The 17,868-nt window shown below is 41.4% G+C and overlaps 1 protein-coding gene across 1 annotated transcript in view; it reads left to right on the top strand.

Moving 5' to 3' along the window:
• Window positions 1-17,868, top strand: part of kcc (solute carrier family 12 member kcc) — a 162,716-nt gene that overhangs the window by 133,921 nt on the left and 10,927 nt on the right. The window contains exons 15-18 of the mRNA XM_037428516.2: window positions 4,658-4,777; window positions 11,946-12,139; window positions 13,730-13,809; window positions 15,765-15,853. Of these exons, the coding sequence (XP_037284413.2) occupies window positions 4,658-4,777; window positions 11,946-12,139; window positions 13,730-13,809; window positions 15,765-15,853 (483 nt within the window). The remainder of the gene's footprint in view (window positions 1-4,657; window positions 4,778-11,945; window positions 12,140-13,729; window positions 13,810-15,764; window positions 15,854-17,868) is intronic.

Here is a 17,868-nt window from a genome sequence, read left to right as displayed (position 1 = left end):
GCAGCTGCATCAGCATGTTCATTGCCCAATATGCCACAGTGACTTGGAAGCCACTGAAACGTGATTTGGTGTCCTCGTTGAAGAGGTAGTGAAGCAGCTCTGCAATTTCTAGCACTAGTTGTTCATGAGGTCTCCGGCGTAAGGTGAGTAGAAAACACTGTGTTGCTGCTTTGGAGTCCATGAACATGCTCCATTTCTTGGCTTCTTGGTGTTTACTGACTTTAAGGGCGCTACGTAGAGCAGCAAGTTCCGCAGCTGTTGATGACGTCTGGTGCGATGATCGAATCTTTGTCGTCGTCGCTACTGCAGAAAAGATCACCGACCCTGCACACCCATGCACTTTAGTTGAAGCGTCAGTGTATAGATCGTTATGCTCACAGTACCGTAAAAACCGGAATATAGGTCGAATTTTTTTTCAAAGAGACGCGATGAAAAGTCGACCCCCGTCTTATATACCGGTCATTGGCAGAAAACTTATGGAAGTCTTGCAACAATGGGTTGACAAAAGTCGGTAGGCTCCATTGCCATCGTGAGCATCAGCAACAGCATCGTTGGGCGGCCGCGACGCCCATTTTGCGTTTTGTTTGTCCCGATTGCGAAGCAAGGGTGGCTGCGGTGGTTTTGCGCTGTTTCATTATCCCCATCTGAGGCTATCTCCTTCAATATGAGTGGCAGCCGACGTCAGTTCACGATGTGCTTCAAGAAAAAAGTCATCGAATATGCGGAAGCCCACGGCAACCTGGCGGCACAACGAGAATTCGGCCCGACGGAGAAGAGCATCCGATACTGGAGGAGCCAGAAACAGCGCATCATAAGTTGCAGCAACCAGAAGAAAACGTCGTTTCGTGGACGGACTGCAGTTCACCCCGAACTGGAAACGGCACTCGTCGAGTTCGTACGGGAGCTGCGCGCAAGGTCGCTACCCGTGACAACGGAGTGCATCCGCGTGAAAGCGCTCGAGATTGCGCGCGACTCGGGGCTCACGAGGGCGCAATTCAAGGGCTCGCCATCGTGGGTGCGCCGATTCATGAAGCGGAAGGGCCTTGTTCTGCGGCGGCGTACTTCAGTGTGCCAAAAACTACCCGCAGAGTTCGAGCACAAGCTTGTGGAGTATCAGCGCTTCGTCATCGAGCTTCGTCGACAGCGTTGCTACATGATGGGCCACATGGGCAACGCTGACGAAACTCCGGTCTGGTTCGATATGCCATCGAACACGACTGTGACCGAGAAAGCAGCGAAGCAAGTGAAGCTATTGACAACGGGCAACGAGCATTCGCGGTTTACCGTGATGCTCGCGTGTACAGCAGACGGAAAGAAGCTGCCTCCTTATATTATTTTTAAAAGGAAAACGCTACCGAAGGAGGACTTCCCTCGGGATGTGATCGTGAGGGCAAGCGAGAAGGGGTTCATGAACGAATCCCTCATGCTTGAATGGATCCGGCTCGTGTGGAACCGGCGACCCGGTGCCCTTTTTCAACGACCGAGCATGCTGGTGCTCGACTCTTATCGCGGTCACCTCACGGCCGATGTGAAGCGATCGCTGTCCGATGGCAAGACGGATCTTGTTGTCATCCCCGGGGGACTGACATCTATACTCCAGCCACTGGACGTTGTGCTGAACAAGCCGTTTAAAGGTCGCGTGCGCGAGCTCTACAGTGAGTGGATGCTGGGAGACAATCCCAAGACCCCCGCTGGCCGCCTACGGCGTCCACCGCTCGCAACCGTTTGTGGCTGGGTGTCGTCAGCCTGGAAATCCCTCCCGGAAGAGATGGTTCGCAAATCCTTCCGCAAATGCTGCATCAGCAACGCGTTAGACGGCACAGAGGACGATGCACTCTGGGACATCGCTAGTGAAAAACAAACATCATCCGACTCGAGTTCGGATGAGTCCGAGTAACTTCGTGACCTCCTAGCATTGAACAGTGTCTAAATAAAAATGAATGTTACCACAGTGCAGCTAGTTGCGTTGCGTTTTTATCAAGGTAAGGGTGTGCCGCGATACTTTGCGATTTTTTTAAATTTCTTTTTTTACGATTCGAAGTTTTGGGGGGTCGTCCTATATTGCGGTCCGACCTATAGTCCGGTTTTTACGGTACTTCTCGTACAACAAAAGAAGAAAAAGCTGCTTTAGCGCTGAAGACGAGAGCCGGGCTTTTGACCGTATGCCTGGAACCCTGAGCTCAACATGTGGATGAGTCATACACCATGGGGGAGTTGCAATTCTGGACGGAGTTGTACTGTCTGGCAAAATGAGGCATGAGGTCGGTCTTCTGGCAGTGAGGCTAGATGATGGGTCGGGGCGAGAGTAAGATGCCTGACGTGTGCTCTGAGCACTTTTATTACAATGTGTCTTGAGCGAGTAGTCATTTGCGATCACAATTGTCTCAGCTGTTAATGAACATCACAGTAGCCCCAGACAAACTCGCAAAGCCATAGCCGGGATGATTTCGAGAGTGCGAATGTTGGTTCTACAGGTATTGGTCAACACAGGCAAGCTGTATTGCAAATAGCCGAGAAAAAGCGTCTTGTACAATTGCATCATTGCAGGCACTGAAGTCCCCCAGGTTTTTCCTCCAAGATACTTGAATAAGTTAGCAATGTCTGTCAGCCACTTCTTCAAGTAGGCCATATGTGTGCCCCAGCAGAGGTCTCTATCAATGAATACGCGTGGAAATCTGTGCATCCTGACATATGGTATGACTTGGCCATCGATAGATATAGCGTATGGTCTCATTGGCCTGCGACTAAAAGCAATCAATGCGCATTTCGCTGGCGGGATTCTCAGACCCTGTTCATCGTGGTACACTGATACCAACGTCACAGCTTTCTGAATCCTTGCGCGCACCTGAGCTCTTGTCACGTCAGATGCCCAGATGCAGATGTCGTCAGCTTACATAGATAGCTTTTCTACACTCGGTAGTCGTTATACAAGACCAATGAGAACGAGGTTGAAGAGGGTTGGACTCGAGACACCACCTTGCGGAACTCCACAATGCACGATGCTTGAGCCTAGCAGGACTCTAGTGCGAGTTAGTTGGTTCATGATCTTGAGCAGGTTTTTTCAGTGCGCAACAGACAAAAACGAAAAACCGAGAAAAAGCAAGACACACATGAGCACTGACTTGGCCTAATGAAATAGATGAAATAAAAAAACCATAGTTGGGACAAAATGTTAATTGTGATCAAGTGGGTTTCTTTAACATCCATGCAAACCATGTTCAGCAGCCATTTTCGCAGCTAAATCTGTTTTGACAAGATGGCTAGTCACTACTTTCGACAGAAGTAAAAAGGCCCTCCACAGTGTGAGAATTATTCAGTCTTTCATTGCTGAATAAAAGTATTCAACATCGATGTGCTGCTTAAAGTTGCACTAACCATACTTCATCTTTACAGCTCTAGCCTTGAGTGATCGCTTGAGTGGTGCTGCTGCACCCATCACCGACAACACTGTTTTCACTGAAGCTTTGCTGTGGATAAGTACACCCATGAGCAGAAGTATAAGAACAACAGTAGTGCGTGCCCAAATAGTTGTCTGCACCATCTAGTGGCGAGCTGCCTGCTGTTGAGAGTATTGTTCATGCTACACATGCCCAAGCAAAGCTCTCGACTTCACATTACTCTCAACAGCAAACTGCTCACTGCTGAACAGCACGGACAGCAATTTTGGCATGCACTCATGTGGTCCATATACTTTTGCTCACAGATGTACATCTACTTGCGTAGTGGTGTTCTATGGTAGCCCTTGTACCTCAGAATTTATTAAGTGCAAGTGCTGTGTCCACCTCGGTAGAACAAGGACTAGTGTGCTTGACTGCTGACCTGAAGGTCGCGCATTTGGTTCCAGCAAAGGCAGTCACATTTCAATGGAAGCGAAATAGTAGAAGCATGTGTACTGTGCGATGTCAGTGCACATTAAAAAACACCAGATGATCAAAACTTTCAAAGCCCTCCACTGCGGCGTCCCTCATAATCATATCGTGGTTTTGGGTCGTAAAACCCCATATGCTATTATATAAGTACAAATGAAGTATTGTAGAGTAGTCTCCACAAAGTCAAGGTTTACTGTTATAAAAATGCTTTTCTGGGTGATATTCTGGCTTGGGATCTAGAAAAACACAACAATGTAAAAGTCAGCTGACGTCATTACAAGTCCCAATTTTCTCCTTATTCAAAATTTGCTACACATGCCTGGAGCTTCAGTTGGGTCTGATGAAACAAAACGTAAAAGGCTTATCACTGTTATGGCAGTGGCAAAACCTGTAGATGGTGAAAATCATTGATGGCAGTCGATTCTAACAGCACTTCCAGAGCACTATAGCAGCAAAGAATAGCTAAGGCAGTGAAAGCATAGCATGGGCAACATTTATTTTTCAATTTTCAATTTCAGGTTAGTCATACAAATGTTTAAAAAATTGTTATTCATAAAAGTTTGTCAAGCAGGGTCCACATTATGTTTTTGACAAATATGTTTTTGAACACTTTTGTGCAGTTCTGAGACTTTCTTACTGAAAATTAACTGGGAGCCAACTGTAGATGCAAAACTCGTTCTCCCTTATTTGTAACCATACTATGTATTCTTATACCTGTGTTTTGTCAAAATATTTTTATATGCCTATGGCCCTACACCCTCACTTAATGCAGTTCTCTGCCTTTGCAGGTCGCTTTCCTTGACGGGAGTGATCCTGTGCCTCGTGGTCATGTTTTTAAGCAGTTGGTACTATGCACTTGCTGCCATGGCAATTGCAGGAATTGTGTACAAGTACATCGAATACCGAGGGTATGTTGATTGCTTTGCAGTACATGGTCAGGCTGTTAAAGTGCTTTCATTATCTGTTTTACTATATTTTTTTATAGAATGATGCAAAGAAATGATCGTAACAGCTGTCTGAAGTCACTTTTTTTGCTTCTTCTGCCATTTTGAACAAACCCTTTTGTACTTATATTACAAAAGCATGCATTCACTCTTCTTTTAAATAGCTTGTTTGTGTTAGTAAGAACTTGCATATGCATGTCCTGTTTAAAAATTGACCCATAAGAACAGCAATTCATCAGGAACAGTTACAGTCTCATTGTAGTAATATTTGATAATGAACAGCGATAAAACGAGCTATGTCTGAATTGTTTTTTGGAAATGTCGTTGTATAACAAATATATGCTTACAATGATTATTGAATATAATGAACGTATATTTGTGTCATTTGCTGCTATATATACTGACAGTCAGAATAACAGTGTTGTGTATGTTATGCTGTCTTCAAGCATATTTATGTTGTTAATATATGACTAGCTGCTGGCTTAGTACAAGTATTTACAGGCTAGGTGAGTTGGCTCATGATGCATATACAGATAAACCAATACAAAAACGGGTATATGTAGGGGTTTGCAAATGGCCACTTTTTAGGACTATATCAAATACTAATCCAATAGTTCTAAAATGAAATAGAATAAAATATTGAGCACTTTTTATTATTTTTTATACTTAGCACCTATTTTTAAAGTAATACCTCGTTAACTCAGTCATAAAAGCTAGGGGAATTTTTGAGATAAATGGATTTTCAAGATAAGCTAAGTTGTGCTAATCACCTGAAAAAATTAGTGTTTTTCATAAAAATAACTACTACTTACCTGCTCTTCAGCGGCAGTTTTTAATTTTTTTCTTGTTCAGGTTTAAAAGAGAAAAAATAACATACAAGAGACTTTAACCGGCTGTGTTTTGCTGCACTGCCATTTTATTTAGCAGAGAAAAATTGCCTAATGCTCGTCTGCTTTGCGGTCTTACTCGGGCCTAAGAAGACGTCCTCTAGCTGATTAAGCTATCGCATCAGTCGATCTTCCCCGCTACTGCACTTGACCTTATTTCGAAGCAGGCGCAGCAAATTTCTCATCTCAGAAGATGTCGGCACATCTCAAAATGGTTCGTCATCGCCGTTGTCTCCACCGTTCCCTACGTTAGTGGTCGTTTTAACGATTTCAGCATTCGTCATTTCTCTGGTCACCACCACATCCTGCTCACAGAGCGCGATGCTCGATTTCATTCGGCCTAATTTCTCCACTTCCTTAATTAGGGCAACCTTTTTTTCTAACGTTAGTGACTTGCACTGCTTTGACTCTATGCTTTCCGCACTCACGCTAAGTTGCCCCTCCTCACGATCAGCAAAAAATCCTTATTGCTTCGTTTGCACAAATGAACGGAAATCACACCTCAGGGAAAATCACGAGCACTGCACTCACACTCAGTGGTACCGCATGGTTCGCGCAGATAAACGGAAATCACACCTCCGGAAAAATCATGTGCACTGCACAAAGCGAACGAGACAAACTATGCCAAACATCAGCTGAAGGCCTCCCTGCTCAGTGCATGTGTCACATGATATGCCACAGGGTTGCTTGACAGAGTTGATATGTTTCTGGGCTGAGACTTCGCACACTTCGCGTTCACAGAAAGCATCGACGTAGTGACAGGCGCAGCTAAATAAGAAAAAAAATCGATGGACTTCAGGTGTGGCAGCATCGCACGAATCTTGTGAAATGGTCCGGCGGCAGAATTTTTATTCCACTCCCAGTCAAGATTTCGACTTATCTGCAATCGACCAAAAAATACTTCAAGATGAAAGAAAAAGTATACATGGGACGTATAGGAAAATGTTCGGTGCCGCAGAAAATTTTCATTTAGCCAATTTTTTGAAATATGCAAGTACAAGTTAACGAGGTATATTACTGTAGTAGCACAAAGGGATTAACACATCCTAGTATTTATTTTAGTCAGTACGTTTAGATAGGGAAATAGCCTACAACACTACATAAACAGGCTGGCATAGGTATACAGGGCAATTTATTGAACATAATCAAAACAATTCATGTGGCAGTAGGGGGCGTGCCCTCTCAAGCATTCGGCACTGGTATTGTAGGTTGATGTATTGAGCTGCACTCTTTTTATCATAAAAATGAACCATCTGTATGATGTGATACCATGTACATTGTTTTACTCCCTTTACATGGATGATCTGCAGATTAGATATATCATTTAATCTTGCTATGTGCAAGCAACACGTACAATTCAGACTCAACAGATGAATATATAAATAGGCGAGTGCTGATGGCTTCAAACTAAACCACCAAAAGTGTATTGACATTCTTTTTTCAAACTAGAGAGGTGTTCATGAAGTAGTACTCAAAAGACACGGTTATGCACACGTAAAAAATGCCACACACGCAAGCACAGCAGAGATTATTTTTTGGTTAACAACCACTGTATTTTCCAGTGTATGAGTCACGCCTTGGTATAAGATGCATCTGCTATTTTTTATGACTTTTGCAGGAAAAAAATTATATACAAAACGGACCTATTTTTAACCCGTTCAACGTGATAAAACACTATCACGCATGCAGAGTTTATCATCGCGAATTGTGTAGCCCCACACGGCACTGCATATTAGGTAGCAGCAGTATAAAAACTGTAAATCACACTGTCCTAAAGCGCAGAAAACCGATATTTATTGCACTTTACTCGAAGCCACATCCACCAGTGTGCTGTCAAAAGTTTCGCCACTTCGATAGGCAGCATCGCTGGGTTGCCGTTGTTGGCCCAACTCTTTCATTCAGTGATATAAGCACCTTTAATCATATCACTGGCTCCACCACTGCAGCAATAGAAGTCTTGGGGTATATATAAATAACCAGTGAACCAATGGTCGCACCGCACAATTAACGTCAAAACTACCGAAACATACGCACAATTGAAAGTAAATGGAGACTGGAAGTTAAAACCTGCGACTACTGCTGGATTGCTGAAAAGTCGCACATGGAAACTGATGAGGATGATAGCGAAGTGGCATTTTTGTAACTAGTAGATAGATCATGGCCACCAAACATCGCAACAAAACATTAAAGTTGGTTGCTCAAACTTTAAAATTTGTCCTACGAGATGACATTGGTGTGCAGTGAGGTGCCCATTTTTATTTATTGCATTAGTTCTGTCGGTTTAATGCTTTCAGAAAATAATTTGAATATGAAGAGAGCGTGTGTAATGGTGGCAGCCTTCGTAATAAAGCAGCCATAATCTTCTTGGTTGACACGCTGCATTAAGCAAGTAGCCACCACCTAAAGTCACGGTTGCTTCACTGTTGCAACTTTATTAAGTATCTTTTTACGAAAGCTGTTTTGCACAGTTTATCGCACTCTTCAATAAGATAAAAATATTGGTCGCTGAAGGTCATATGACATTTTGCGTATATAAGATGCACCTTTGTAAAAAACGCTCCAGTGAAAGTTTCAGAAAAAAGGTATGTCTTATACATTGAAAAATACAGTATTTATAATGTCTGAGCATAAGTTATTAGCCACAATTTTAGATTTGAAACTAAAATTTGTGGGGGTACTAACACATTTTGTAAAGTTCTTTGCGCCTCGTGGCACACGTGTCTTGCGCATAGGCTGCATTTCGGGGTCAGAACTATTGAGCGTTGTGCTCACGAGCGTGTATCACCACCACCATCATGGTTAGAAGGATAAAGCTGCTGGTGATGCCTTGCGGCACATGAGAGAGAAACAGGTCTTTTTGGAGGATGGCGGTTGGCCCGAATGGTTGTCTCTAGCGCTGAGTCTGTGGTGCATGGCACCGCGGGCCGTCTGCCGTGGGCCCTCGTGATGAGTCAAGTGTTGGCGAAGCCGCCCTGTGTGTGTTCTTGTGTTTGTTATGTTGTTGTATTGTGTAATATTGTGCAAGGTTGTGTCAGCTTGTTGATCACAATTGATGTATATTAATTCGGCTGGCAATATTGTCATTCTAAAAGTAGTTAAATAAATTAATGGCTTGCTCTGAGTAATTCTGTAGAAGGAGGTGTGAAGGTAACAACTTGATATGCGAAAAGTTTCTTTCATAATCTTAGACGTTGAGTAATGACACAGCTGCCCCAGTGTCGATGAGCATGTTGAAGGTGGATCCATTGATTCGTACGGGAAGATGAAGTCTAATAGTGGTGTGTGTGTCATTTGGTTTGTTTCAATCGTGTCTACTGTGTTCGTGTTCCAAGAGTGTGGCATTTTATTGCAAGATCCGACAAATTTATACCTCATATGGAACTCCTCAATGGAAAATGTCTCAAAACGATGAACCTTCATACGCTTATAGAATGTACGACATAAAGTAATGACAGGAAATGCTTGCTCAGCTTGTGTGAGAGTGTCATACCCTCATGCTTTGATTATGGCGCCATGCTGTGCCAGACCTCCACACCAAGTGCCCTGAAGATCTTGGATCCTGTTGATAATCTGAGCATCCACCTTGCCATCAGTGTCTTAGAACCAGTACGATAGAATGCCTCTAACATTAGTAAAAGGACTGTTTTCTGTATCTCCATAAGACAGACACCAGTTTCATATATTTTAAAGTAATGCAAACACGAAGCATTCATCTTGTAAATTTTTCAATAACACTGCAAGCACTGCTGAATGTGACAACTGTTCTGTAGCAAGAAATTTCTTCTGACTTCGTGTGAGAAAGCTTTCCAAGGATATGGATGTTGCACTCCTGGAACATTGTTTAATGATGCTAGTGAAGCCACTTCAGCTCTGGCTATGGCACATTATTGAGTGTGATACAGCCTTTATGGAAGGCACTAAAAGTTCCCCGCAAATACACAATGCCATGCACTTCTTTCAACTTCACTGATGCATCAAGGTTGGACACTGGTGTATCTTATGCAACACTTGGTCCTTCCTTCTGCGACTTAAACATTATGTGCCCCCCCCCCCCCCCCCAAAAAAACTATCATCATAGCTCAAGTGTACACACCTGCTCAAGGCGTATAAGGAAGGTGAATATATCAAATTCTGCCATATTGACCAATTCTTTAAGCATGGTAAAATCTTTGAAGTCATTTCACAAAATTACAAATCCAGTATTAACCAACCGTCACTCAGTCATATGTATAGTATACTTGAACAATCAGCATAGTATGGTCACATGCTAGGTGTCAGGTCGCAGAGGCATTTATAGTGACATGCTTGCTGAGAAACTGCGATAATGATAACTAGAGGGAATGACTCTTTATAAGGGTACCAGCAATATACCTGAAGCCATTCAAAAGAAAAAAGTGTAGAAGCTACTGGCAGTACTTATGAGATGCAAAACAGCATTATAAATTACACTTGATTAAACCACACCTAAGCAGTTGGTCACCTACTACAAGGACAAATATACAGAAGGTCACATTCTGCTGACTTAGGATAAGCCACTCATACAACATACACATATGACAATTGCCACAAATGGGGTGGGGGGCACAAACAACGTATTCATGTACACTCACCATTATTCCTTAGTTTGAAACCCTTATTCAACTCTCTTTCTCTTTTAGACTTTGTGAACAAGATTCAAACATTGTATCTTATTTCTCCAATTGAGCCATAGAGCACTCTCTAGGATGAGGTTACTGCTACAGATATTTCACGATGTATATCTCTCCAGGCCCTTGCATTGATGTGTCTTGTTGAGGCAATGGTGCCACTGTCAAAATTACATGATTTTTACTTTAAATATTTTTTCATCAGCTTTAATCTCTTGTGCCTTGCATGTTTTGCCCATTGCACACTGCACTATACATTCATAATGTTTTATTCTCTGCAGATATTTGTTATTTTAGGCCCCCTTATAGCCTCGATACACACAAACCAATTCTAATTCACTGTTCATCAACATTCTCACACAAAACCCTATTATGTCATCGTCACATCCTAGTACAGCTGATGCTGGGTATATCAAACTTATATATATCCCAATTATTTATCATTTCATCACTTTTGGCTTGTACACTTCAGTAGTTCTCGCTTAGTTACTGCTGAATTTTCCATCGGCAGTCGAACTGAACATTGCATCACTCGTAGTGATAAAAATGATGACTGGTGCTTGGAACGACGTCAAGCAAGGCACCGACGTGCACAGTTTCCTCATGGGCTTTGGTGACAGGTGATAACATAGTGTGCTTTATCTTAGCTGACAACGGCATATGGTGCCTCAGTGAATTTTGCTGCTGATTAGCATTTCCAGGCGCCACCTCAAATGCGAGTACAGAGAGCGACTTCATCAATGCAGATGACAACATCGCTATTTCTGACTGCGTCGATGCTGATATCATGGCTGACATTGCCAGTGCTGCGGAAGTAGACCCCTGTGTATGAAGAAGCTAACTAAGGCTGCCGCTAAACAACATTTTACCGCGCTACACAGCTTGCATTAGTGCTCATCGCTGTTGTGGCTGAAGGGGCTAAATTCGTCTATTTCGAAAGCTTAAATGTTCAATTAATGATGATGATTTGATGAAATGACGACACGCAACGAACAAGACAAGTCTACAAACTATTTTCATGCAAAATAAAGTGCGGTAGCTTGCAAAGGAAGTTGTCACCTTTTTCTTGAGCATACTGTGACATTTATTACAATTTCTGAAAGCCGTCTTGAGAGTTGCAATGCATGAAGAAAAGCCTAAAATATGCATATTTCTTTTATCGATATATTGAACTAGTATTTTGCAATTCCTTTGAGTTCAATATACCTGGGACTATTCATAATTTTAGCATTAAAAGAATTATACAATCAATCACTCAATTGCTGTTTTTTTCATTTTATTCCTACTGGAATGTGGTTGCCTCAGCAAGAAAATAAACACAGAACCCCCTATTTAGCAGCAAAATGTAGGAGTGGCTGAGCCAAAATGGCAGGCTCAAGAATATTTGTTCATAAACTTTTTTTACAGACTTTGCACATCTTGGCACAAGAGTAATTTTATCACCGCTAAGTTTGCAGCATTTCTTTTGTTTCAGTATGCTATATATGCTTCACCTTGCTAAAATACTTTGTATGTTGAAGAGGTCTTGCAATAGACATATAGCAACTTGGGCTGTAAGAGACTAGTTTTAACCTCAAGTTTTGTACACCACCCATGCAGTGCCGAGAAAGAATGGGGAGATGGTCTACGTGGTTTGGCCCTAAGTGCTGCCCGCTACAGTCTGCTTCGCTTAGAAGAAGGACCGCCTCATACCAAGAACTGGAGGCCCCAAGTACTTGTTCTGTGCAAACTCAACCAAGACTACATGCCAAAATATCGCAAGCTTATCACCTTTGCCTCACAACTCAAAGCTGGTGCGTTCTCGTGTGCCCATCATAGTTTTAAGTAGTTTCTAAAGTACATTTACTATTCGCGGATCCAGAGGGGGGGGGGGTGTTAGGGGTGATTGCCCCCCACCCAAAAAAAAAAAAAAATCTCTCAGTGCCCCTTTTCCTCAATTCAGGGCTTGTAGGCCACCTCCTATCAAGAATTAATTAGGACAAATGAGTGAAACCACTGTGAGCACACATTAACAGTATTTGCACTATGAAGGGTTTTTTCTGCTAGTAAAAACAGTCATGACCACACCCCCCTCTATGGTGTTACTTTAGCTGACCAACCCCCCTAAAATGAGTGGCTGGATCCGCCCCTGGCATTTACTAAGTATGATTCAGCTCCTGCAGTGTCAAGTGTTATTTTTTTATGTCTTTATTGATTGAGATGTTAGAGTGCTTGAAAAGTAAAAGGCCCATTACAATTTACTTACATCATGGATGTTTCTAGAGTCGGAATGTCAATAAAATTTTGTCAGACAAACTCCCTGAAATGCTAGAACTGAATGGTTAATGAGTTGTGTATTTTTTCAAAATGTGCATTTGCATCAATATACAACAAACATAATTCATAAAGTATGCATATTCTATATATGAGCAGTCATCTTTTGCTTACTGAAAGATGACATGTAGGCTTGCACGAATAGTAAATTTTAGGTTTGAAGCGAATAGTCATTTAGTCAATAATTTCGAATCGAATAGTTTATATCACATGTTATAAAGAATAATGAGTATATTTGTAATCATCCAACTAACATGCACAGTATTTTTTTTTAAATTGAAACATGGCATGTACAGATGTCATTCATTTCGGTTCAAAGGAAGTGGAAGCAAGTTTGAACCAGGATTTCACTTTCGGTAGTATGCAAGTAATAACCTATAAGATACGTTAAGTTTTAATAAAATTGACCTTACTTTGGGCATATAAGTGGGTATAACAAGCCTTCAGACTTGAAAAATTATGAATCTTTATGGGGGTAGTAGGTTCATCTAACCTTGATGTAGGGCTTCAAGGCAGTGCGGATTTCTCCTAGATAGGTGTATTCGTGGCATAGCATTCGTTCATGACAGCAAAATTATCTTTACAAGTGGCTTACATGTGGATTTGTGTACAAGATTGCTGCAGCTGTTGGTGCGTACAAACCTATATCAACAAATGTGATCGGCTGGGTGCTGAACACTTCATGTGTTCATGTGATTCTTCGTTCTTGTGATCATTCATCCAATGCATCACTCAGTTCTCTTTTCTAATACCCAGTGAAAAGTGATGAACTGGGATCAGCTAGGTTTACGTCCTTGAATTTCTCTTATGTCTCCCACTTTTACTGTATTATGAGTCAGTAACGTGGTGTGCACGCTATGCATTCCTTATGAAACATTGTAAGTCTAGGCGTCTTCATATGCCTGAGAAATGGTGGCATTACAAGTTGACAAGTTGTCACTCACTGCATCTTCATTGATAATATTCAGTGACATATTTAGACTAGTTATTTAAAAAGGGAGCTTAACTGCATTAGTTCCTTCTTTTTGGTTAATAAAGGTAAAATGAAGGTTTTTGGCTAACCTGTGCAGGAAAAGGCTTGACACTCGTCTGCTCTGTCTTGGAAGGAGAGTACAGCAAAATGTACAGTGAATGCCAGGCGAGCAAACAGGTACGAAAGAATGGTGTTTAAGATGTGCTTTACGTTTTTACACTTTCAAGGCAACTGAAAATTTTAATGTGCTTTGACACTAGAATTTCTGCTCATTCATGTCATTGATATCCGACTGTTTCCTCAAAAGTTATTGTATACTTATTTGTCTGCTGTCACAAACTGTAAAGCGTTATAGAAGCAGGCTTTAAGATGTTCTCAAAGTGTGCATCACTCCCATCAGAAAAGTCAGATTTATTGTCATTGCCATCACACAATGGTGCCTGAACACATTTTGTGGCCAGTTTGCATTGTTCGCATAGGGCCTGTGTGCATCATATCTATTCAGAGTGAAATGCAGCAAATTGTGATGCACCGTTTTCATTATGAAAGTGCACGACAAAGGAAGGTCATTTTGCACACTAAATATAGCTGCGTTATGGCTTTTTTTGTGTGCCCAAGGCTTGTAATCGGGAGCAGCCTAAACGGAGATCTTCAGCTGTACGTCATTCAGGAAAAGTCGCTTCAGGCTGAAAATAAGAAAATATCCGAACCTGAAAGAAAAACTTGCAGACTATCATAAGCAGCTCGGCATGTATTGGCTTTGTCAAAGTAGCCGTATGCAACGGAGGTGCATCCAAAAGTGATAGAAAAGCCAGTAAAACAGCCTCTCAGAAGATGAACAGTCAGAAGAATAAATTTTTCATCCTTTGTAGAAAAATTGTGCTTGTCACTCTCTTTTTATTTTTTTCTAATCATCAAAATAGGCGACTAAGGTTGCACGGTGGGCTTCTTGGTTATTCATGTTGTTCGAGGTATAGCGCATCCAGGACGGGACAGAGAAGAAGACACAGAACACATGTGTATGTGTTCTGTGTCTTCTTCTCTATCCCGTCCTGGATGCGCTATACCTCGAACAACATCAAAATAGGGTCGTGCTACAGTTTCATTGCTAAAATGTGGTATGTAGCAGTGTATTCATGAGTATATTGTTACGTTACAATATTTATTATGAACTCGTGAAATTAAGTACTCATTGCATTAGTCTACATGCTCTACTCGGAAGCATAGTTTTTATCAAGCTGAGCCAAATAAATGCTTTTTCTTGTTCCTTTGCTCTCCATTGCAAATATACTTTATTCAGAGTTTTCAAGCAAGATATTTTGGCATATTTGGCATGTTAGCATTTGGTTTTGGGGGGCACTTCTGATAAGACAAACTCCTGGCAAGACGAACAAATGATCGTGGTCCTTTCGAGTTTGTCTTAAAGGGAGTCTATTGTATGTTGTTTGTGTTGTTCAGTAAGTTTTTGTCAAACTGTAGGCGCTAAAAAATTACAGATAATCAAACTCATAGGGGGAGAGGGAGGGTCATGCTAAAGCCAACACTTTAAGTGTACCCCTGTCCATAATTTCATTTTCACATCAGGATGAGGATATGAAGTTTCTATGGTTGTCATGAACCAGACGACTTGTCGGGCCCTCTGTGCTTACACCTAGTGTTGAGAATGTGTACACAATATAGAGGTAGCAAGCTGTGTGCCTAATAAATAACTGTGCAGTTGCATTGACATTCTTTTTGTACAGTCTGTCAGTCTTGACTTTCTAGTTTTTGCACTTCAACATCATGTTTAAGAGCTGAGAAATTCGAAAACTAAGGATGGCAAAAGGGATTCAAATTCTGCAGTCTTCGACAATCCCACCAATGTGTATCATTTTGCAGCTAAAATATTCTGTTCAGCGTATTGTTTGTCAGTGTTGCTGTAAATCAGTTTACTCTGACTATTGAAAACAGAGGCACTGTTTAAGTAACCCCTAATTCTCTTTCTTTCTTTTTTCTTGCATTTTATGATTACAAAGTCAAACAACTAGATATATAATGTTATTCTAAGTGGCATTTTCACTTAAGAGATATTCTGCTGGAAGCGAATCCACTGTAGTGATTGTGTATGTTGTTTTGGGGGGGTTTTCTTGCAGAGCCTGAAAAAAGTACTTGAAGAAGAGAGAGTCAAGGGCTTTGCAGATGTTGTTGCTGGAGGAAACACCATCGATGCTATCTGCCATCTGTGTGTTATGCCCGTTTCATTATTGCATGTTACTATCTAGCTCTTGAACAAAAAAAGATAATCTCTGTACTTGCATGCTACTTTCAGGTGGGTGACAACTTTGCTTTTAATAAAGGATAATATTAGTCACCCATCTTAAAGGGACCCTGAAACGGTTTTCTTGAAGTATTATCGGTGTTTAGTCTACAGCATCATCAAATCATTCGTACCATAAATGAAAAAATGCACTTAGTATCAAGGCAGCTACGGACAATCGTATGTGACCCTCCTTCTCGACACTGCCTTTTCTCCTTAACTCTCCAAGTGCACTGTCATTACTGGCGAAGCGCATCCCACAGTGATAGAGATCTACTGTGCCTGGTGCCCCCACTCTACTAGCCTTTACCATTTCATCTTTGTATTGGCACTCTAAACGCCAACATTATGGACAAACATAAACGATTTGAGAATGACCATTGGTAGGTAAACTTGAGCAATGTGATTATGTCTTCATTGTCACAGCCACAGGCGCAGATCCTGATGGTGATCATATAGCAAGAGCCTGATGCTCACTGCACCGACAAGCTGAAGCAACTATGCTCCTCAGTTGCCTTGCATGTCTTCCATGATGTCACAGCTTTACAAGTCGGTATTCAATAGGAGCACACAGTGCAGCTAGGGCTATTTATGATGTTCGAGAAAAGAAACTTTAATCTAAACACTGTGACACAGCTAACGTGAGCATAGAGCATGTTGTAAAATAGGCTGACAATGATCACTGTCTACCAGAGGTTCAATAACATAAAATGGACATATCCAATCAGATCGCTTGTCAGTGCTATAACAGAACAATTCTGTGTAAAATAGAAGCAGGAAATTGAAAACTCATTCAATTGAGCCGCTGCAATTTGTAGTACTACCATGTTTGAAGCTTTCTAACAAATTAACCACGCAACACTTAAAGCATAAATTGGTTTATAAATTATCCTTATGACTTGCTTTACCCACTTAGTTCGTTTTTGCAAAATCATCAAAATTGTTTCAGGGTCCTATTAATATACTAACAAGATTGCCTGAGAAAAGAAGCACACCAGAGAAAGCAAGCATACATATAAAAAATTGCACTTTCCGCCGTAATGGCAATCGAATGGGGTTTCTTAGCTCCATTACACATGAACTTGTCTCTACTCTTTATTAAGCAAATTCTGACACCCAATTTATAGTATCTCTCTGCTCAACACTGTGGAATTAAGGATGCCTGGATTGAGCTAACTGCAGGGGGTGTTGCGAATTGCTTGTGTAAGGCAGGTTCTCATAATCATAAGTATGATTACACCTCAAGAGTTGATTATCATGGAGATTTATTAACACATTCTGTCATCAATCTTGGGTCTCAGACAGCCTTTTGTTGTTCTCTATGGACCGTAAAGTGTTACTATTTGTACTTTTTGCTTTGCTTGATATCATTGCTCATACTAGTCCACTACAAAAACAAGTGAGGTTCCTCGCGCTTCGACTATCTTGCATGAAATTCAATCCTCTGGAACACTGACAAAATGTAAAATGACTGTTTTTTTAGTTTAGCTTATAAAATAATCTATATTTTCAGTTATCTTTCATAGTTGAAACTTTAAAATGGTGTATTGCGAGAGCCATTACAGACAAAAGCGTTTTCTGCTGCCATTTTTTGAAGACATTCACAGTGATTCCCATAGGGTGCTGTTGTTGACTCTGGGAATGCAGTTCTGTGTGTGTGTGTGTTTTTTTTTTTTTTGCAGTCCTGAGCTTCACGTGTTTTAGAACGGGGCCCTAAGTGGCAATAATTGACTGTGAACTGACATTTATTTATAAAGCTGCCAAATACATATAAAAAAATTAGCGTTTTTGGTAGGAGACAACAGTAGCTTCAATACATTACCTGTCTCCTAGTGTCACAAAAAGTGCTTTATCAAATGGTGCATAATGACTGAGGCCATATTACTGATGTCACCATTGGGGACAGACACATGCTGGTCGTTCGACTTCAAGTTATTCAG

Source organism: Rhipicephalus microplus, chromosome X (assembly GCF_043290135.1).
Source record: "Rhipicephalus microplus isolate Deutch F79 chromosome X, USDA_Rmic, whole genome shotgun sequence".
Classification (NCBI taxonomy): Eukaryota; Metazoa; Arthropoda; class Arachnida; order Ixodida; family Ixodidae; genus Rhipicephalus; species Rhipicephalus microplus.
This window is presented reverse-complemented; position numbering and strand designations above follow the sequence as displayed.